The following is a 24038-nucleotide window of genomic DNA, read 5'->3' as shown; positions in this document are numbered from 1 at the left end:
AGAAAGCAGACATATTTCATTTTCCAAAAGTAATTATCTTTTAGGAATGTCTCCTGAAGGGCTTTCAATACCTTGTACAAATATGCAAATACTTAAATGGATATCCAAGATAGAGATCTCATATATATTCCATTTTCTGGCTTGAATATGAGAATGAGTAGCACGTCTTTATTTATCTAATCCCATTCTTGTTACATTGTGTAAAGATTTTATGAAACAACATAATGTTTGTTTCCTAATATAAACATAACATCCTCTTTTCATTGTGGGAGTTTGGGAGCATAGTGAATAGGGAGAATATATTGATGCTATTTTAGTATCTTGAGCAGACACATTTTCCCAAGTGAAGCTAGGATTCCAAATACCATTAAGTACTAAGACCTTCTTAACAGATTCTAAAAAGCTTTACTGTGATGTGTCTAACACTGATTGTTCTGATCCTCATACACAAAATAGTACAAAAGACAGTGCCAGGATCCTTTATTTTAGAGTCTTTCCAGTATATTCTCTAGCATGAAGTGTCATACTCCCATTTGCAAACAATATTGTCTCTGTTATAATCATCATTCTGCCCCCACTTTCTTTTTTTAATTTTATTTTTTATTTTTGAAAATTTACATCCAAATTAGTTAGCATACAGTGAAACAATGATTTCAGGAGTAGATTCCTTAATGCCCTGTACTCATTTAGCCCATCCTCCCTCCCGCAACTCCTCCAGCAACCCTCAGTTTGTTCTCCAGATTTAGGAGTCTCTTCTGTATTGTCCCCCTCCCTGTTTTTATATTATTTTTATTTCCCTTTCCTTGTGTTCATCTGTTTTGTCTCTTTAAGTCCTCATATGAGTGAAGTCATATGATTTTTGTCTTTCTCTGACTTATTAATTTCACGTAGCATAGTACCCTCCAGTTCCATCCATGTAGTTTCAAATGGCAAGATTTCATTATTTTTGATTGCTGAGTAATACTCCATTGTGTGTGTGTGTGTGTGTGTGTGTATATATATATATATATATATATATATATATACACCACATTTTCTTTATCTGCCCCCACTTTCTTACTATCAGGAGTCATTTTATCTGATTTTCTACCAAGCATAAAATGAAACTATATATCTATTTGGATACTTATGCCAAATAAGATCATTTTGACTGTTGGAATCAATATATTCTATTTCAACTGAAAATAATTTTAAAAATTTAAATAAAGTTAGAAAAGTTAGTTAGAAACTTGGATTGCCTACCGGTCTGGTGTGTATAGACGCAGGAGTCTTGAAAGTTGTCACTGAAGAGCTGTATTCAGAAACACTGTAAGGATCAGAACTGCTGGAGGAACACTTGGAGATGGAATCACAAGCCACAAAAGTGTTATCAAGAGGCAGTTCCTGGATGATGTGGTGCTTCAAATTCAGGGGAGTTGCAGGCTGGATCTGTAAGGCAGGCTGTGGAGAGGCAGATTTGTAATGCCGGGCCAAATCAGGGATGTCAGGCTTGAAGGTAGTAGGTATAGTGCCCCAATTGTACTTGCCCATGGTTTGTTCTTCCAGTTGAATGGGAAAGTCTAGTGTGGCACTGTTTCCATCATTCTCAGAATCATCTGCCTTAGTTTCTTCAATAGTGACAAAGTTAAGCAGCAAGTTCTTAGGGGCCTTCTTCTTCTTCTTCTTCTTCTTCTTCTTCTTCTTCTTCTTCCTCTTCTTCTTCATCATCATCATTATCATCTGTTTGTTTTCTGGATTTGGAGTAACCCATTCAGAATTCTGCTTGTTTTTATGAGCAGTCTTAAGGTGTGGTGATTGGCAGCATCTTACTACAGCAGTAATGAAAATAACAATGATGACAGTTATGGTGACAGCAATAATAGCAACCGTGATCTTGACATAGTCACTGGTTGGTGAGGATGCATCAGTTGTCTCAGTATTTGGGGTCACTGGTGTTTCAATGTTTTTGTGCACCAGTTCATGAATCAGTGTAGCATTGGTCACTGACTCATTCACAAATAGATTAACAATTACAACATTGAAGAGAGAATCAGGTTGTCCTAAGTCCTTAGCTTTGTCTACCAGTCTGTGTAAACCAAGGTCTGTAACAACACATTTCTCCTTCAGTGTTATGTTGCCTGTTGTTTGGTCAATTATAAATAGACCTTTTGTGTTTCCTCCTACAATGTTGTAATGAAGCTCTGCATTCATGCCAGTGTCATCATCAATAGCAACTACTGTGAAGACCACTGTGCCTGGATTAGTGGATGGTAGAACCAATTCATAGGAGTTGTTGGAAGAAGGGACAACAAAAACTGGTTTGTTGTCATTGACATCGACCACATTTATTGTCACTTTGGCAGTTGAAGAATGTGATACCTTACCACCATCCTCAGCCTTTACATAGAAAGTATAAGATTCTTGCTTTTCTCTGTCAAACGAAATATTTGGTTGGATAACACCAGTTTGTGGATCAATGGTGAAGTCATCATTCACATATAAAATAGAGAGGGTGACTATAGAATTTTCTCCATAATCAGGATCAGTTACAGTGATTAGTCCTACTGTGCCATGTCTTGGAAGGTTTTCTGGGACATAGAAGTTGTACTCATTGTGAGTAAAAATTGGACTGTTACCATTCTGATCAAGAATGGTCAGTAAGACTGTGGCATTGGTCATGAAGGATGGTATCCCATTATCTTTTGCCAGAACTGTGAAGGAATATTTTTCTTGTTTCTCTCTATCTAGTTTCTTCCCTGCAGTTAGAATGCCTGTACGATGATCCAGGTTGAATTCAGATGGAGCGTCAACACCTAGAAGATAATTGATTTCAGCATTATGCCCACTGTTTGCATCTACTGCACTTAGTTTTGTCAATTTGGTGCCAGGAGAGTTATTCTCAGGAACAGAAAGACTTATAAAAGGCTGGATGAAAACTGGAGCATTGTCATTTTCATCTTTGACTTTGACAAGGAGCATGGATGATTGATTCAAAGGAGGTTTTCCAGCATCTACAGCTAGCAATTTAATGGCATATTCTCTTGTGGACTCATAGTCAAGATATGCAGCAGTCTCCAGGAGGAACTGATTACTGAACACTGGCCTTAATCTGAAAGGGACTTCATGATCTGTGAAGCATGTCACCCTGCCATTATGGTCAGCATCTTTATCTGTCACAGTTATGAGAGCAATTTTGGTGTTAAGTGGAGCATTTTCTGAAAGAATCACAGTACCATTGATTGGATTAATGATGTATCTTATGTCAATTGATGGGACATTGTCATTGATATCTGTAACATTTACTAGAACCATTGCTCTTGCTGGCATCAATCCACCATCACTTGCTAAAACCTGTAATTTATGGTTTGGTGATTCTTCCCTATCCAGTGGTTCTTTGATTGTGATAAGTCCGGTGTTGTTGTTCAGGTGAAATATTTTCTTGGCGATGTTGGAGACTAGATTGCTGAAATAGAAGTGAATCTTGGCATTTTCACCTATGTCGGCATCTGTGGCATGGAGTTGTGTTACTGAAGTACCTACAGGAGCATTTTCTGGTATACTGACTTCAATCTCATTCTCCTTGAATACTGGGTGGTTGTCATTTGTGTCAGCAACATTTATTTGCAAAATAGCAGTACTGGATCTTTGAGGAAAGCCACCATCTTCAACCTTTACTTTCATTACATATGTGTCCTTCTCTTCTCTAACTCCTTTTGAACAATTAGCTGTGGCGTCTTGTCTCCTTCTGGTGTTTCAATGACATCAAGCCCAAACATACTTTGACCCTAGAAAACATACAATGAAACGTATTTAACTTACGTTATATAATGAGACGAGCTTTCAAATTATTAAAGTCACATGACATAGGATCAGTTCAGAAATAGGTGCCAGAAGACTTATATTCTAAGTCCCAACTCTGTCTATAACTAGTATTGTGACCACAAGCAAGTTGCTTAACATCTATAGGCATTTTTAAAATTAGACAGTTGTGCTATAAGTTGTTCTGAGAGTTTTTCAGTTCATAGCATTTTATGGAAATAAATGTAATTCACTTATGTAAAGTATTAAAATCTTCAAAAGGAAAAAGTATAAAAAGATGTCAGTGTTTCACATGGTGAATGAAGTTATAAGTGAATTAATCATGGTTACTCCAAATGTTATTCCAAAAGTAACAATCAAGTATAACGTATTTATCCAAGACAAGAACATATATCTAAAAGTATAGCTAAAACCTTTGATAGAAGGAGAAAATACACAAAGTCTGATAGGAATAAAACTTTGTGTAAAATACACAATATTTCCATTTGTTTCTATAGAAACAGGTATTAAAAACAAAATGTTATTGGAAATTAACAACACAATGCTATTTAATTAACTTTATTATTTTTTAATGAGAAAGCACAATGGACTGAAAATCACGTGTCAAAATTTCAATTTGGAAAATATAGCTTGGAACAGCACTATTTTCTCTGTATGTCCATGGAGTCAGAATATGGGAACGTTTAAAAAACAGTCTTCTCTGGTTCTGGCTACCTCTTAACCTCAAAAGAGGAAGTGCGAGTAATATAAAATTGTGAAATATTTAATGTGCATGACCTCTCTTAAGGGCTGCTTATCACTACATGAAGAATCTCATATTCTGAACAAGTTTTTTAAATACTCAAATATCCTAATTTTGATAAAATCCAATTTATCAATTTTTTAAATCTCTTCCCTGAACTACAATAAAATGAGCCTACACAGATAAATAGTAATTTTGCTAAATGATTGAGTAGTACTGCTGATTGGCTCTCAGGGGCAGTCCTATCCAGTTATTTGTAGCATTTTGACAGAAATGAGTAAGATGAAAAGGTACTGGAGGCTGTGAAGAAAAGATCAGAAGAGGACCTTAAGATTCCTATTATGTGGGTAATTTATAAATGTTTACAAACACACATACACACACATAACTCAATATAATTTTTAATTCTTCAATAGAATTGTTTTACACAAAAGTTGCTGGCATGTGGCAGGGATCAGTTATTGATCTCTCATTTATGTGTTCTGCAAACAAAGAACAGGTTAATATATGAGGGTTTTGTTTCATAATTTTGTCATAACAGTGTATAAAATATGATCCTAAAAGTTAGAAACTAATGAATGATATTAGGTTTCCAGGGGCGACTAGAATATATAGTAAAATTATATGATTATATTTTTTAATTACCAAAGTGCTTTAATTGTCTCCATATAATTGTGTACAATACTCAAATATATCTATCTTCTACCTTTTGAACTGCTTGAAGATATTTCTGCAATTTTTTTTCTTTTGTGCTGAGATTTACTTACATTTTTATTCAAATCCAGAAACATAATATATATTGTTGGAAGAATTAGATGTTCATTATTAAATTTAAAGTGGCCATTCAGAATGGTATCAGTTTGGGTCCTCTTTGCTGCCATCTTTTTCTCTCTTTTATCTGCTTTAATGAATTAAAAAAAATAATAGGAGGTAACTGATGTGTATTGGTCATCTTGTTTTTAATTCAAACAACTAGAATGAACATTTTATTAATATTTTATTCATATAAACCAATAAACAACCTACCTTTCATTTGAATGAAGTGTTTAACAATGGAAACATTTTTCGTGTCATATCAATTTATAAGTGTGAAAATTATCAAACTGAAATCTATTCTTATACTGCATATTTTAAGAAAAAATATAATTTTGTGACAATAATGTCAAATGCAAATACAATATTTACTATTATAATTTTATCAAATAAACTCAGTTATTAAAGATAATTTTATTTTGTAAAGGTATTTGAAAAAATTTTAAGAAGGTTCAAACCTAAACTGTGTTATTTATGAGTAGAAAAAAGTTTCTAAATTGCACGTCATAAAAATCCATGGCACTTAATTCTACTTTGCTAACTACTGTCAGACTTCAATATTTAGTGGTAAATACAGTCACAACATTCTTCTAGGCATTGGGGATATGGTAGTGAGTAATCATAGTTTATAAATATAACAAAAATTAAGTTCTACTTAAAATGAGAAAAAACTGATGACAATCTAAGTATTTAATGTTATTTAGACTAACAGATTTAGATTAACTACAGAATAATTGCATTTTTAATAAGAGCTATAGAGGGAGAATATAAAGTATTATTAAATGTTATATAAGTGAAAACTAGCATATATAATATAGAAAGAACAAGAAAATACTATATTAGAAATTTAAAAAAAACTTAAGTTTTTTTAAAGTTTTTTAATGTTTATTTTATTTATTTTTGAGAGACAGAGAGAGACAGCATGAGCGGGAGAGGGCAGAGAGAGAGAGAGAGGGAGACCCAGAATATGAAGCAGGCTCCAGGCTCCGAGCTGTCAGCACAGAGCCCAACTCAGGGCTGGAACTCACGAGCCATGAGATCATGACCTGAGCTGAAGTTGGACGCTCAACCAACTGAGCCACCCAGGCGGCCCTTAACTTTTTAGTTTAAGAACCAATTATCCAATTTATGACCATAATACATCTGGGGAAAATGTACTAGTTTTAATTTTTAATTTTACATATTTATGTTTGTACAGTGTGTGCCATTTGTTTAGAGTTTAATCTTATGCCTTGGCCTGAATTTTGAATTAACCTTTGCTTTCTCAAGCAAATGAAAGCAAAAATGTATAGGTTGAAAAATCCAAGAATAGCGTCTTTGTTGTCTTTTAATTATTTTATATGAAGTGACAGGAATGTTAAAATATTTTTTTTAATTTCAAGGTGATAAGAGAATATACATGCCAGGTAATGAGCAATGTCCATATTGCCCTTCTGCCTTCTACAACTATTCTTTCCAATATGGTAGTGATTAGCCAAAGTATTTATTTATTTTTTGAATTTCACTTTCAAATATTTTTATTTTTTATTTTATTTTTTTAATTTACATCCAAATTAGTTAGCATATAGTGCAACAATGATTTCAAGAGTAGATTCCTTAGTGCCCCTTACCATTTAGCCCATCCCTCCTCCCACAACTCCTCCAGTAACCCTCAGTTTGTTCTCCAGATTTATGAGTCTCTTCTGTTTTGTCCCCCTCCCTGTTTTTATATTATTTTTATTTCCCTTTCCTTGTGTTCATCTGTTTTGTCTCTTTAAGTCCTCATATGAGTGAAGTCATATGATTTTGTCTTTCTCTGACTAATTTCACTTAGCATAATAGCCACAAGTCTTTAAATATAATTTTTAATTAATTAAAATTAGATAAAATCTAAATATCAGTTCCTCAATCTCACTAGCCACATTTTAAATTTTCATAGCCATATGTAAGTAGTGGTTACTTCATTGGACAGCACAGATATAGAAAATTTACATTATTGCATGAAGTTCTATTGGACTGTACTGTTCTAAGAAGTTATAATGTTTTTCTTTAACAAAAATTTATGCTCAGGTGATTGCATGTGCATCTCCCCCAGATATTTATAGCTCTACAAATGCTTTGCTGATTTACATATTTAAATTTCATGCTGTCCAAGTAATTGAAAAATATTTGGCCAGATATTGAAGTTTGGTGCCAAAATATGGCGCTAATATGAACTTACTATCATTATTGAGTGAGTATTCAAAGGCTGTTCCTCTACCTTATCTCCTTCAGGAATAGATAATGACTAACACACGGACCCATTACTACTGCTACCTTGATGGTATTTATTGAATTGAGACTCAGACCCATGTGAGCAATGAAAAAGCTGAAGCCTTTCACCATATCTTAGACCATGACCTGAGAATAGTGGGATAAGTGAAAAAGGCAAATAAAGATGTATAGCTACTTAATTTATTATCATACTAACATTAACAGAGATATATTTTATGCACAAAAAAGTAAAAACTTTGGGATAACTTACTTGTATTATCTTGAATTCCAAACCTACTTAAAATTATTTCCCCTTGTTTACAGGGACAAATTCTCCCAAGTGTCCTCCTTTTGGTGAGAACACTAAATATCATTCATATGTGTTTTTCTCATTAATTTACTGAAAGCTTAATAAATATAAAAGAGGAGTGCCTGACTGTCTCAGGCAGTTAAGTGTCCAACTTCAGCTCAGTCAGTTAAGTGTCCAACTTCAACCATGATCACATGGTTCATGGGTTCGAGCCCCACTTCGGGCTCTGTGCTGACAGCACTGAACCTTCTTGGAATTTTCTGTCTCCCTCTATCTCTGCCCCTCTACCTCCCCCCTTGTCTCTCAAAATAAACAAACTTAAATTTTTTTCTTTAATACAATATAAAGAAAAAACTGAGGCAAACTATAAAATACTCCATTAAAATTTTTTCACTATTATTTTATAAAACAACTATTTTTTTTTCTGTTTGGGATATAATAAGCTAAAGTTTCAATCTCTGGTAAAAATTTACAAAGTATTAGTAAACCTTCATTTTCAGAAGAAATGATGACAAGTTTTGTGAGGTAAGTGTCCAGTGCATTATTTATAAAATTTAAAACTCTACATCTGTTAAACATACATATGTCCAAAAAATAAAATTTAAAAAAAATCGCAGAGAAGAAAACAGCATATTATATGCATTGAATGAAACACATCATATGTTGATTTGGATTCTCATATCTTTTTTTTTAAATGTTTTATTTATTTTTGAGACAGAGCATGAGCAGAGGAGGGGCAGAGAGAGACAGAGACACAGAATCCAAAGCAGGCTCCAGGCTCCGAGCTGTCAGCACAGAGCCCAACATGGGGCTCGAACTCACAAACCATGAGATCATGACCTGAGCCAAAGTCATATGCTTAACCAACTCAGCCACCCAGGCGCCCTGGATTCTCATATCTTAAATGAAATTGAAATCAAGTACCAAAAACTGCCAATTCCAGTTCAAGTTTAAAAAAATGTGGACAAAATCCTACAGGAGAAAACAGGCAGCAATTTCTTTGACCTAAGCTGCAGCAACTTCTTACTAGACATGACTCTGGAGGCAAGGGAAACAAAGGCAAACAAACAAACAAACAAACAAACTATTGCAACCTCATTAAGATAAAAAGCTTCTGCACAGGGAATGAAACAATCAGCAAAACTAAAAGTCGGCATACAGAATTGGATAAAGAGTTAGTATCTAAAATCTATAAAGGACTTATCAAACTCAACACTCCCTAAAAACAAATAATCTAGTGAAGAAATGGGCAGAAGACATGAATAGACACCTTTCCAAAGAAGACATCGAGATGGCTAACAGACATGTGAAAAGATTCTCAACATCACTCATAATAAGGGAAATACAAATCAAAACCACAATGAGTACCACCTCACACTTGTCAGAATGACCAAAATTAACAACTCAGGATATAACAGATGTTGGCAAGGATGCAGAGAAAGGGGGAGCTTTTTTCACTGTTGGTGGGAATGAAAACTGGTGCAATCACTCTGGAAAGGTGGAGGTTCTTCAAAAAATTAAAAATAAAACTACCCTAAGAACCAGCAATTGCACTAGTAGGTATTTATCCAAAGGATAAAAAAATGATGATTCAAAAAGGCACATTCACCACAATGTTTATATCAGCTTTATCAACAATAGCCAAAGTATGGAAATACCCAAAATGTCCATCAACTGATGAATGGAAAAAAAATGTGGTATATATACACAATGGAATATGACTCGTGATCAAAAAGAATGAAATCTTGCCATTTGCAACAACATGGATGGAACTAGAGCATGGTATGCTAAGCAATATAAGTACGTCAGAGAAAGACAAATATAGAATTTCACTCATATGTGTAATTTAAGAAGGAAAACAGATGAACATAGGGGAAGGGAAGAAAAAAATAGGTAAAAACAGAAAGGAAGGTAAACCATAAAAGACTTAAATACAGATAACAAACTGAGGGTTGCTGGAGGGGAGGTGGGGGGGATGGGCTAAATAGTGATGGGCATTAAGAAGGGCACTTGTCCAGATGAGCACTGAGTGTTACATGTAAGTGATGAATCACCGGGTTCTACTTTTGAAACCAATAGTACATGGTATGTTAACTAATTTGAATTTAAATATTGTTTTTAAATTAAGGACTTTTTAATAACTTCATGTAATGTGAAAGGCTTAAAATTATTTGTTAGTAATATTTCTTCCTAAATTCAAAAATAAGCTTTGAGTTTGCAAATGCAGGATGACTGCTGAAATTTGCAAGATGTTAATCTCATCTGATATTTAATTCTTTAATTCTTTTAATTCTTTTATGCATTTAATTATTTAATTCTTAACAGGGATTTGTAAAACCAAAGAAGAAAAGGTGGATAGGAAACTTCAAGGGGAAGTATACATGCTTTTTAAATAAATGAATAAAATATATTTTTCCCTAATTAAAAGCTATATTTTTGTCTATTGTTCCAGAAAAGAATTAACCAAACTATTGTACTAAAATTTAAAATTTTTGACATATTTATGTGCAAGAAACCACTTCTTTGGTGTTGGAAGGCAATAACACAGGACTTCCAGAGTAAGAGATGTGGTGCGCTTGTCAGAAAATGCATACAGTGCCAGTAAGTACAAAAAGAAGACCCTTCTGCAATGTTGGTGGGAATGCAAGCTGGCAAGCCTACTCTGGAAAACAGTATGGAGATTCCTAAACAAAACAAAACAAAACAAAAAAACCCCAAAACTAGAGCAACCCTATAATCCAGCAATCACACTATTAGGTATTTACCCAAAGAATGCAAAAACACTAATTAAAAGGGATACATGCACCTCACCTTTATAGAAGCATTATATACAACAGCCAAATTATGGAAAGAGCCCAGCTGTCCTCTGACTGATGAGTGGACAGAGAAGATGTGGTGTTAGAAAATGGAATATTACTCAGCCATAAAAATAAAGGATGAAATCTTGCCACTTGCAATGACGTGGATGGAGCCAGACAGTATTATGCTACACAAAATAAATCATTCAGAGAAAGAAAATACCACATGATTTCAGTCATATGTAAAATCAAAGAAACAATACAATGATAGGGAAACAGAGACAAAGAAACAAATGAAGAAACAGACTCTTAACTATGGAGATCGAACCTACAGTTACCAGAGGGGAAGTGGGTAAAGGACGGGGTTAAAAAGGTGGAGGGGATTAAGGAGTGCACTTGTGATAAGCACCAGGTGCTGTACGTGTTAAATCACAAAATTGTACACCTAAAATTAATATAACACTGCATATTAACTAACTGTAATTTAAATTAAAATTTAAAAAATAAAAAAAATTGTTCTGAAGAAACTGTATTCTAACACTGATTAAATAAAAGATGCTTTAGGTCAAGGAATATTGAGGGAAAGACTAAAAGTTTATTTCCGAACTTTACCACTACATTATTTATCCAAAGCTAACTTAATATTTTTTTAAAACCAGTATTTTTCATACTCTTACTGATACATCTTTGGGCAAGAGAAATACAAGGACATAGTTTCAAATGGATAAAACCACAAAGATATAGATATTTTAGAAAACGGTAGGGAAATAAATTTAATATTCTCAAAACAAATACAATGGTAACTATAGTAGATGTACTTTAATTCAATTAAAATGCCTTGGTTTGCTATAGGTTGCCTAGAATTAATATTCAATATTGCAGTATCATTTATATTTTATGCTCTATTTTCTAGAACATTAAATGTATTACCTGTAAAATGACCTGGCTGTTAGTCATATGTTTCACAATAAGTCACCAAGATCCTCTTTACTATACAGCTATATTATGGAAAGGAGAGCCGTGTGTTTTAGAAAACATCCACTCTCTTTGGAAGAAATGAACTTACATTAAAATGTTAATAATAGTGATAATAATTTTGGCAAAGCTATGCACAGGGTTTAAGACATCACACTTTTTTTAATATTATTTACTGAAATTTAGCAAAACCTCCTTAGTAGACTAAGGACATTTGTAACATAAGTTTCTTCTTATATAATTTTTTTTCTCTATTTCATCAGATTACAACACTAGGAGTAGTCTGTTTCTTTTTCCTCTTTAAAAAAATGTAAGCACTCAGGGAAAGGAAAGAAAACACATGACAGTTTGAAAAATAAGAATATCTATAAAAATCAGTCAAGGGATTCACAAAATAAAAGATGTACACATAGTGTCATATATACCTAAAACGTGGGGATGAGAAAAGTAAAGAATGGAGTCAAACTTAAGTGAACATAAACTTAATATAGACTTTTATATGCAGAAGACGTTATATACAAATCTAATGGTAGTCACAAATAAAAAAATCAGTAATAGATAAAGCAAAGAATAAAAAGAAAGGAAAACAAATATATCACTAAAGAAAAGAAAAATATGAAAGAGAGCAAGAGAAAAAAGGATCAGAGAAAATTATAGAAACAATTTCAAAACAAGTAACAAGATGTCAATATATACATACCTATCAAGAATGACTTTGAATGTAAATAGATTAAATGTTCCAATAAAAAGATATATGGTGATGGAATGGATAAAAAACAAGACCCATCTATATGCTGCCTATAAGAGACTCATTTCAGGCCTAAAGATACCTGCAGATTGAAAAATAAAGGATGAAGAAATATTTATCATACAATAGATGTTAAAAGTAAACTGGTGCCTGGTTGGCTTGATTTTAGCTCAGGTCATGATCCCAGGTCATGGGATGCAGCCCTACATCAGGCTGTGCACTGAGCATGTAGCTGCTTGAGACTCTCTCCCCACTCTTTCTGCCCATCTCCTATGCTAGCACTCTCTATATATATCTAAAAAAAAAAAAAGTAAGCCAGGAGAGCAAAACTTATAACTGAAAAAATAGAATTTAAAACAAAACCTGTAGAGAAACAAAAAACAGTACTATATACTACTACTACTATTACTACTACTACTACTAATAATAATAATAATAATAAAGGACAAAACCCAACAAGAAAATAAAACAATTGTAAATATTTATGCATCCAACAAGGAAGCACCCAAATACACAGAACAGTTAATAACAAACATAAAGGAACGAATTGATAGTAATATAATTACAGTATGTGCCTTTAACACCCCACTTACATCAATGGAAAGATCATCCATGCAGAAAATCAACAAGAAAACAGTGGCATTGAATGATACACTGGACCAGATGGGTTTAACAGATATATTCAGGACACCCAATCATAAACCAACAGAATACACATTTTTTTCAAGTGGGCATGGAACATTCTCTCAAATAGATCACAAATTAGGCAACAAGACAAGTCTGAACAAATTCAAAAACATTGATGTTATACCATGAATCTTTTCTCGCTACAATGCAATGAAACTAAAAATCAATAACAAGAATAAATATGAAAAGACCACAGATACACGAAAGTTAAATAACATACTACTAAACACAGAAAGGGTCAACTATAAAATAAAAGAAGAAACTAAAAAGTACATGGAGAAAACTTAAAATGAAAACACCATGGTCATAAAACTCGGGGATGTAGCAAAAGCAGCTCTAAGAGGGAAGTTTATGGAAATACAGGCCTACCTCAAGAACCTAAACTTACAACTAAAGGAGGTAGAAAAACAACAACAAGTAAAGCCTAAACCCAGCAGAAGAAAGGAAAAAAAATAAATATTAAAGCAGAAATAAACTAGGTAGAAAAAATAGAACTGATCTATAAAACCAGGAGCCGGTTTCTTAAAAAAAAAATTATAAACCTCTAGGCAGACACATCAAAACAAATTTTAAAACGAGAGAGGGAGGGGTTCAAGATCTAGGAATCTAGGAGCATCATGGAAGCTCTCAGCTTGTCTTGTGCCTGAATCACAGCTAGATCAGCATCAAACCATTTTGCACACCTAGAAAACTGATCTTGGGATTAACACAGCAATCTACACAACCTGAGCCACAGAACATGGCAGATACACAGCACAGAGAGGTGACCTGGGGGAAGAGAAAAGTCATGGATGAAAGGGAGCTGTTTTTGTGGAGAGAGGACAAAGAAAGGGGGGGGAGTGTGGCACATAGGGAGTGTGCAGGAAAAGCACTCATCCCAAAAGTAGCTGGAGAGAAAGAGACAGAGTAAAAACACTCACAAGGGACTAAACAAGAAATCTGTTCCCCAAAACTATTGATACGGAGAAAGAAGAGTGTTTCAATACCATTAGGATTCAATAAACAGTAGAGCACAGAGTCTAAAATTCTGGAGCCCAGTGCCAGATGGTGTTCTGGTGAGGACATAGGGTGAATCTCCAGGGGAAGGCAGTGGGGTCTGAGGCATCCATATGCCACATGAGGAGAAGCAGTTCCCCTGCTTGGATAGCATTTGGTAGAGGCTTACAGCCTCCCTACAGAAAAATGTCCAAGCAGACCTGAGAGAGCAGACATGTTTGCTGGCATTGGGATAAAGACACCAGAGTATGTTGAAACCTGGCACTGTCTGCCACTGCACGATCACATGAACACTTTCTGGGACAAGTCAGTACATGGCCATTGCTCAGCAAGACAATCCCCCAGAGAGCTGGAGTGGATCCAAGCCCTGGGGTTCTCTGAAGTGAGGGGTTTTGAACCACAGTCCCATCTGAGATAAAACTCTTGGGTCAGGTGCCACCTGGGAGGCTGATGGTGTGGACATAGACAGGATAGAGGCAAGGAGTGAACCAGAAGCATGAGACAAAGGAGGGGTGCTTGAATTCATGAGGGTGAGAGTGCAAAATTCCCATGCCAGGGACTAGGAAGCTGGGTGAGGTAATTTCTAACCCTCCTTCACACACATGTGCATGCTCACAGCACCAAGCCACCACACTGAGACAAAGAGAACCACCTAGTGGAGAAAGAAGCATATACACTAAGCCCTGCCCAATTGTACTTTCCAAGCACATCCCTTAGAAGACAGCACAAGTCTCTCATCTGGCTTAAGTACAGACTACAGAGTACTTCATAGTTAGAGTTCTAGGGGAAACTGGATGTAACTTCATTTGGGTTTCATTCTGTTTCTTGGTTAATTTGTTTTTCTTTTCTGTCTTTACTTTTCTCCTTTCTTTTATTTTTCAATAAAAGAAATTTTCTTAAAAAAAGAGAAAAATTTGTATTTATTTTTTTCAAAAGAATGTTTTAATGTTTTAAATATTTTTTACTGTTTCTATTTTTAACTGTTTATTCTATTTCACTTTATTTGATTTTATTATATACATTTTTTAATTTTTAAATTTTTTCTTACTTTCTTCTTTTCTTTCTTTGCTTTACCATTTTCTCTACTCTATCAAGCTTCTTTCAGTGAGCAGACCAAAACACACCTAAGATATAGCTTCCTTTATTTCATTTTCTGTTTTTTTTAATTTTTTTTAATTTTTACTTTATATTTTGTTAATATTTTCTTCATCCAAAATGAAAAAAATGAAGGAATGCACCTCAAAAAAGAACACAATATGGGGCGCCTGGGTGGCGCAGTCGGTTAAGCGTCCGACTTCAGCCAGGTCACGATCTCGCGGTCCGTGAGTTCGAGCCCCGCGTCAGGCTCTGGGCTGATGGCTCAGAGCCTGGAGCCTGTTTCCGATTCTGTGTCTCCCTCTCTCTCTGCCCCTCCCCCGTTCATGCTCTGTCTCTCTCTGTCAAAAATAAATAAACATTGAAAAAAAAAAAAAAAAAGAACACAATAAATGACAGCATGGGGTTTAATCAACACAAATATAAGCAAGTTCTGAAGAATTTAGAACCACGATAATAAGAATACAAGCTGGGGTTGAAAAAAGCATAAAATCCCTTTTTGAGGAGATAAAAGAAGCAAATTCTAATAATGACGAAATTGAAAATGCTATGACTGAGATGCAATCTTGAAAGGATTCCATGGCAGCAAGGATGGACGAAGCAGAGCAGTGAATCAGCAATACTGAAGACAACATTATGGAGACTAATTAAGCAGGAAAAGAGAGAAACAAAGGCAAGGGAGCATGATATAAGACTTAGAGAATTCAGTGACTTATTAAAAAGGAATAACATTCAAATGATGGGAGTCCCAGAAGATGATGAGAGAGAAAAGGGGACATAAGGGTAATGTGAGCAAATTACAGAGGAAAACTTTCTGAATTCGTGGGAGGACGTAGTCATCAAAATCAAAGAAGCACAGAAAACTCCCATTAGATTCAACAAAAACCGATCATCACCAAGGCATATCATACTGAAATTCACCAGATAAATAGGCGAGGAAAGAAAGATCTGTGAACAGATCAAGTTCACAGCAGACCTATCCACAGAAACTTGTCAGGCAAGAAAGCACTGGCAGGATGTATTCAACATGCAGAATCAGAAAAATATGCAGTCAAGAATTCTTTATCCAGCAAGGGTGTCATTCAAAAGGAAGGAGAGATAAAGGGTTTTCCAGACAAGTAAAAACAAAAGGAGTCTGTGACCACTAAACTGGCCCTACAAGAAATTTTAAGGGAGACTATATCAGTTCAGAAAAGATGAAACAAAACAAAGAGACCAAAGGCAACAAAGACTTGAAAGGCTGGGAGAACATCACAGAAACTCCAACTATACAAGCAGCACAATGGCACTAAATTCATATCTTCAGTACCCACTCTAAATGTCAATGGACTAAATTCTCCAGTCAAAAGATATAGGGTATCAGAATGGATTAGAAAACAAGTCTCATCTAGATGCATTTATGAGAGACACATTTTAGACTGAAAGAAACCTGCAGAGAGAAAATAAGAGGATGGAGAATAATCTATCATGATAATGGTCTTCAAAAGAAAGCTGGAGTAGCCATACCTATATCAGACAAACCCGATTTTATAAAAAAAAAAAAAGACCATATCTAGAGACTAAGAAGGACATTATACCATAATTAAGGGGTCTATCCATCAAGAAGATCTAACAGTTGTAAAGGTTTATGTCGCCTATGTGAAGCACCCAAATATATAAATCACAAACATAAACTCATTGATAATAATACCAAAATAAGAGACTTCAAAACCCCACTTACAGCAATAAATAGATAATTTAAACAGAAAATCAACAAGGAAATAATGGCTTTGAATGACACACTGAACAGGATAAACTTAACAGATATATTCAGAACATTCCATCCTAAAGCAGCAGAATACACAGTCTTCTCCAGTGCACAAGGAACACTCTCCAGATCAGATCACATATTGAAATACAAATCAGCCTTCAAGAAGTACAAAATGATCGTGATCATACCTTGAATATATTCAGCCCACAATGTTATGAAACTCAAAAGCAACTGTAAAACAAAATTTGGAAAGATCATAAATACCTAGAGATTAAAGAACATCATACTAAAGGGTGAATGGGTTAACCAAGAAATTAAAAGAGGAGATTAAAAAGTAAATGGAGGCCAAAGAATATGAAAATACAATAGACCAAAACATCTGGGATGCAGCAAAGGTGGTCATAAGAGAGAAGTTTCCGGCTTTCCCCATTGAGGATGATATTAGTATTGGGTCTTTCATATATGGCTTTTATGATTTGAGGTATGATCCTTCTATTCCTACTTTCTTGAGGATTTTTATCAAGAAAGGAAGCTGTATTTTGTCAAAGGATTTCTCTGCATCTATTGAGAGGATCATGTGGTTCTTGTCCTTTCTTTTATTGATGTGATGAATCACATTGATTATTTTGTGGATATTGAACCACCCCTGCATCCCAAGTATAAATCCCACTTGGTCGTGGTGAATAATTTTCTTAATGTATTGTTGGATACGGTTGGCTAATATCTTGAGGATTTTTGCTTCCATGTTCATCAGGGAAATTGGTCAACAGTTCCCCTTTTTAGTGGGGTCTCTGTCTAGTTTTGGAATCAAGGTAATGCTGGCCTCATAGAAAGAATTTTGAAGTTTTCCTTCCATTTCTATTTTTTGTAACACCTTCAAGAGAATAGGTGTTAACTCTTCCTTAAATGTTTGGTAGAATTCCCCTGGACTCTACCCTGGACTCTTGTTTTTGGGAGATTTTTGATTACTCATTCGATTTCCTTACTGGTTATGGGTCTGTTCAAATTTTCTATTTCTTCCTCTTTCAGTTTTGGTAGTTTATATGTTTGTAGGAATTTGTCCATTTCTTTCAGATTGCCCTTTATATTGGCATATAATTACTCATAATGTTCTCTTATTACTGTTTTTATTTCTGCTGTGTTGGTTGTGATCACTCCTCTTTGATTTTTGATTTTATTTATTTGGGTTCCTTTCCTTTTTCCTTTTGATCAAACTGGCTAGTGGTTTATCAATTTTGTTAATTCTTTGAAAGAACCATCTTCTGCTTTCATTGATCTATTCTACTGGGTTTTTGTTTTGTTTTGTTTTGTTTTGATAGCATTGATTTGTGCTCTAATCTTTATTATTTCCTGTCTTCTGCTGGTTTGAGGTTTTATATACTGTTCTTTTTCCAACTCTTTGAGGTGTAACATTAGGAAGGCCTGGATTGCTCTATACTTCCCTCTTATAATCACCTTTGTTGTTTCCCAGAGGTTTGGGGCTGTGGTGTTATCATTTTCATTGGCTTCCAGGTACTTTTTAATTTCCTCTTTAATTTCTTGGTTAACCCATTCATTCTTTAGTAGGATGTTCTAAGTATTTATTATCTTTACAAATTTTTTCTTGTTGTTGATTTTGAGTTTCATAGTGTTGTGTTCTGAAAATATGCATGGTATGATCTCGATATTTTTGTACTTGTTGAGGGCTAATTTGTGTCCCAGTATGAGATCTATTCTGGAGAATGTTCCATATGCACTGGAGAAGAATGTGTATTCTGCCGCTTTAGGATGGAATTTTCTGAATATATCTGTTAAGTACATCTGGTCCAGTGTGTCATTCAAAACCATTGATTCCTTGTTGATTTTCTGTTTAGATGATGTGTCCACTGGTGTAAGTAAAGTGTTGAAGTCCCCTACTATTATGGTATTATTATCAATGAGTTTCTTTATGTTTGTGATTGATTTATATATTTGGGTGTTTCACATTTGGAGCACAAATGTTTACAATTCTTAGGTCTTCATGGTGGATAGACCCCTTAATTATGATATAATGCCCTTCTTCATCTCTTGTTACAGTCTTTATCTTAAAATCTGGATTTTCTGATATACGTATGGCTACTTCAGCTTTCTTTTGTTGACCATCAGCATGATAGATGATTCTCCATCCACTTAGTTTCAATCTGAAGGTGTCTTTAGGTCTAAAGTGGGTCTCGTAAGCAGCATGTAGAATGATCTTGTTTCCTTGTCCATTCTGTTACCCTATGTCTTTAGATTGGAACATTTCATCCATTGACATTTAGAGTGAGTACTAAGATATATGAATTTATTGCCATTATGTGGCTTGTAGAGTTGGAGTTTCTGGTGGTGTTCTCTGGTCCCTTCTAGTCTTTGTTGCTTTTGGTCTTTTTTTTTCATCCTTTCTCCCCTCAGAGATGCACCCTTAAAATTTCTTGCAAGGCTGGTTTAGTGGTCATGAACTCCTTTATTTTTTGTTTGTTTGGGAAACTTTTCATCTCTCCTTCTATTTTGAATGACAGCCTTGCTGGATAAAGAATTCTTGGCTGCATATTTTTCCAATTCAGCACATTGAATATATCCTGCCACTCCTTTCTGGTCTGCCAAGTTTCTGTGGATAGCTCTGCTGCACACCTGGTGTGTCTTCCCTTGTAGATTAAGGACTGTTCCCTTGCTGCTTTCATGATTCTTTTCTTGTCTGAGTATTTTGTGAATTTAATATGATATGCCTTGTTGATGGTCGGTTTTGGTTGAATCTAATGGGGGTCTTCTGTGCTTCCTGGATTTTGTTGTCTGTGTCTTTCCCCAGATTAGGAAATTTTTCTGCTATTATTTGCTCACATAATCTTTCTACCACTTTTTCTCTTTCTTCATCTTCTGGGACCTTTATGATTCTGATGTTGTTCCTTTTTAATGGGTCACTGATTTCTCTAATTCTTAAATTGTGCTCTATTGCTTTAGTCTCCCTCTTTTTTTCTGCTTCATTATTCTCCATAAGTTTGTCCTCTTTATTGCTGATTTGCTGCTCTGCCTTATCCATCCTTGCCACTGTGGCACTGTTCAAGATTGAAGCTCAGTTATAGCATTTTTTGTTTCATGCTGACTAGCCTTTACTTCTTTTATCTCCACAGAGAGGGATTCTAAACTATTTTTGACCACAGCTAGTATTCTTATTATTGTGATTCTAAATTATTGCTCAGACAGCTTGCTTGTATCTGTGGGGATTAAGTCCTGGATGTTATTTCTTCCTGCTCTTACTTTTGGGGTGAATTCCTTCATTTCATCATTTTGAAGGAAGAAAAATAATTAAGAAAATAAAAACAAATAACAACTAAAATTTAAAACAACACACACACACACACACACACACACAAGAATGAAATACATCATGGTAGATCCTAGTTGTGTGTTTTGGTCTTGTTGTTGAAAGGAACTTGATATATTAGAGAAAAAAGGAAAGAAAAAATGGAAAATGTTTGAAAACTTGAAAAAAATGAATGCAATGAAATAGAATAAAATGAAATGAATGAAGTAAAGTAGAATTTGAAAAAAAATTACAAAAAAATAAAATATACAGCAGAGAAGGAAATTAAAATATTTTTAATAAAAATTGAAACTAAAAATATTTTTTCTTTCTGTATTGAAGAAAATTAATAGAAATGAAAAAGTGACCAAAAAAAAGAGAAAATTGAATAGATGGACCAGCAAACAGACTGAAATACATTTGAATTTACAAAGTTTTTCCCTAGAAGTCAAACCCTGAAGCAATTTATTGTCCATAAACTAGGCAGGCAGAGAGACTTGTGATGTAGCTAAAGAGAAAGACTGGCCCATTGGGTGGCGCTTAGTGTAATGGCTCCATTCTCCACCAAGTGGTGCTGCTTAGCTTACTAGAGTGGACTGTTTTGGCACTTGTAGGTGCATGCGTGCATGTGCAGGAGGGGTGAAAATGGCGTCACACGGCTACCAAGTCTCTAGTATTGGAACTCTGTTCTCCCTGATTAGCAATTGATCACTTGTCCTTTGTCTCTGGCTTCTGTCCACTCCCTGCTTTTACACTGCCATGACCAAGTTGTCAGACTTCCAGGTGGCACGTCCCTCCTGAGTTTTATCTCAGTTACAGCTGTATTTCCCAACCCATCACTTCTGAGGGACTGAAGCTTTGTACCACTCAGATCTTCTGGGGGAGGGTCTCACTGAGCAATGGCCAGGTGTCGGTTGTACCCAGGAACATTGGCAGGACCATGCTGCTGCTGATGCCCAGAAATTGTGGCTGGGTAGCAGCCCGCCCCAGAAAAAGTTCGCGTGATCATGTACCAGCAGCGTATCAGGGATTATGGAAAATCTCAACACACATCTGACACCAGGCTTTACCCTTAATGACCTTGTTCTAAAACCAGTGAATGTGGCTGTTCTCTGGGTTCTGCTGGCACCTTTGCTTGTGGGGGAGATGGAGTTGCACAGCCGCTAACAAATGTCCTCTCAGTAGGGGAACCGCCTCTCCCCTGTGGCCTGAGTACCCGCAGACCTCACTCTGCTCCTGGGGATTTGCCTTTCCCACCAGAGCACCACCAGATATCAAGCTGCAGAGTTTCAGACTCTGTGCTCCCCCTGTTTATAGAGTCTTAGTGGAATATAAACCCTCTCTTTTATCCTTTCTACCTTTTTAGTTCAGTCTCTGTGGCTGTTTCCTCTTTTCCACTTTCTCTCCAGCTGCTTTTGGGGAAGGGTGCTTTTCCTATACTCTCCCCCCATCTCTGTCCTCTCTCCACAAGCAAAAACTTCTCTCCGCCCACCATGGCTTCTCTCTCCCCCAGTTCACCTCTCCACACCATGTACCTGCTGAGTTCTGTCATTCAGGTTGTGCAGATTTTTGTGTTAATCCTCAAATCAGTTTTCTAGGTGTGCAGGATGGTTTAGTGTTGATCTGGCTGTATTTCATGGATGTGAGATGTAAAAAAAAAAAATGCTCTTCCACCATCTTGGCTCCTCCAAGGGAAGTTTATAGAAACTGAGGCTTTCCTAAAGAAGGAAGAAAAGTCTCAAATACAAAACCAAACCTTACACCTTAAAGAGCTGGAGAAATAACAACAAATAAAGCCCAAATCCAGCAGAAGACAGCAAATAATAAAGATTAGAGCAGAAATCAAGGATATCAAAATAAAAAAAAACAGTAGAACAGATCAATGAAAACAGGAGCTGGTTATTGGAAAGAATTAACAAAATTGATAAACATCTAGCCATATTGATAAAAAAGAAAAAAGAAAAGACCCAAATAAATAAAATCATGAATGAATGAGGAGAGATCACAAGCAATGCCACAGAAGCACAAACAATAATAAAAGAATATTATGAGCAATTATATGCCAAAAAATTGGACAATCTGGAAGAAAGGGACAAATTCCTACAAACATATAAACTACCAAAACTGAAACAGGAAAAAAAAGAAAATTTTAACAGACCCATTATTAGTAAAGAAATTGAAACAGTAATCAAAATTTTCCAACAAACAAGAGTCCCATGTTGGACGTCTTTCCAGGGGAATTCTACCAAACATTTAAAGAAGAGTTAACACCTATTCTTTTGAAGCTGTTCCAAAAAATAGAAATGGAAGGAAAACTTCCAAACTCATTTAAGAAGGTCAGCTTTACCTTGATTTCAAAACCAGACAAAGACCCCAACAAAAAGAAAACTGCAGACCAATTTCCCTGATGAACATGGATGCAAAAATTTTCAACAAGGTACTAGCAAAACAGATCCAACAATTAAGAGAATTAAAGAATTATTCACCATGATCAAGTGGGATTTATTGCTAGGATGCAGGCGTGGTTCAGTATCCACAAATCTATCAATGTGATACATCACATTAATAAAATAAAGGATAATAACCCCATGATCTTCTCAATAGATGCAAAGAAAACATTTGACAAATAACAGCATCATATTTTGTTAAAAACCCTCAAGAAAGTAGGGATAGAAGGATCATATCTCAAGATCATAAAAGCCATATACAAAAGCCTCACCTCTAATATCATCCTTAATGTGGAAAAAGTGATAGCTTTTGCCCTAAGGTCAGGAACATGACAAGGATGTCCACTCTCACCACTGTTATTTAGCATAGTGTTGGAAGTCTTAGCCTCAGCAATCAGACAACAGAAATAAATTTAAAAAAAACATCTAAATCAGCAAGGAGGATATCAAACTTTCACTCTTTTCAGGTGACATGGTACTCTTTGTGCAAAACTCAAAAGACTCCACCAAAAACCTGATAGAATGGATCCATGAGTTCAGCAAAGTCACCGTTGATATAAAATCAATATACAGAATGGCTGTGTTTCTGTACATCAATAATGAAGCAGCAGAAAGAGAAATCAAGGAATTGATCACATTTACAATTGCACCAAAAATCATGAAATACCTGGAAATAAACCTAACTGAAGAGATGAAAAATCTATACACTGAAAATATGTAGAAAAGTCATGAAATAAATTGAAGAATACACAAAGAAATGGAGAAACCTTCCATGCTCATGGATCAGAAGAACAAATATTGTAAAATGTTGATACTACCCAAAGCCATCTATATATTCAATGAAATCCCTATGAAATAACACCAACATTCTTCACACACCTAGAATGAACAATCTTAAAATTTGTATGGAATCAGAAAAGATCCACAATAGCCAAAGCGATCCTGAGAAAAGATAACCAAAGCTGAAGGCATCACAATTCCGGACTCTAAGCTCTATTCATTAAGAAAGTATGGTGCTGGCACAAAAACAGACACATACGTCAATGGAAAAGAATATAGAACCCAGAAGTTGACCCACAAAGGCACGGCCAGCTAATCTTTGACAAAGCAGGAAAGAATATCAAATGGAAAAAAAAGACGGTCTGTTCAGCAAATGGTGTTGAGAAACTGGAAAGAAACATGCAGAGAAATGAATCTGGACCACTTTCTTAAACCATACACAAAAATAAACTCAAAATCAGGAAGTCATCAAAATCTTAGAATATAAAACAGGCAACAGCCTCTTTTCCTAGGCCTAGGCCACAGCAATTTCTTACTTGACATATCTCTGGAAGCAAGGGAATCAAAAG

The 24038-nt window shown here is 35.2% G+C and overlaps 1 protein-coding gene across 1 annotated transcript in view; it reads right to left on the bottom strand.

Moving 5' to 3' along the window:
* Positions 1-24038, bottom strand: part of PCDH11X (protocadherin 11 X-linked) — a 251251-nt gene that overhangs the window by 173620 nt on the left and 53593 nt on the right. The window contains 2 exon segments of the mRNA XM_047075805.1: positions 1230-3686; positions 3689-3764. Coding sequence (XP_046931761.1) covers positions 1230-3686; positions 3689-3764 — 2533 coding nt within the window.

This window comes from Lynx rufus, unplaced genomic scaffold (assembly GCF_022079265.1).
Source record: "Lynx rufus isolate CCGP_SWC_20201006 ecotype Redwood Valley unplaced genomic scaffold, mLynRuf1.p SCAF_14, whole genome shotgun sequence".
Taxonomy (NCBI): domain Eukaryota; kingdom Metazoa; phylum Chordata; class Mammalia; order Carnivora; family Felidae; genus Lynx; species Lynx rufus.
The sequence above is the reverse complement of the archived record's forward strand: the minus strand, read 5'-3'. Positions and strand labels throughout refer to the sequence as shown.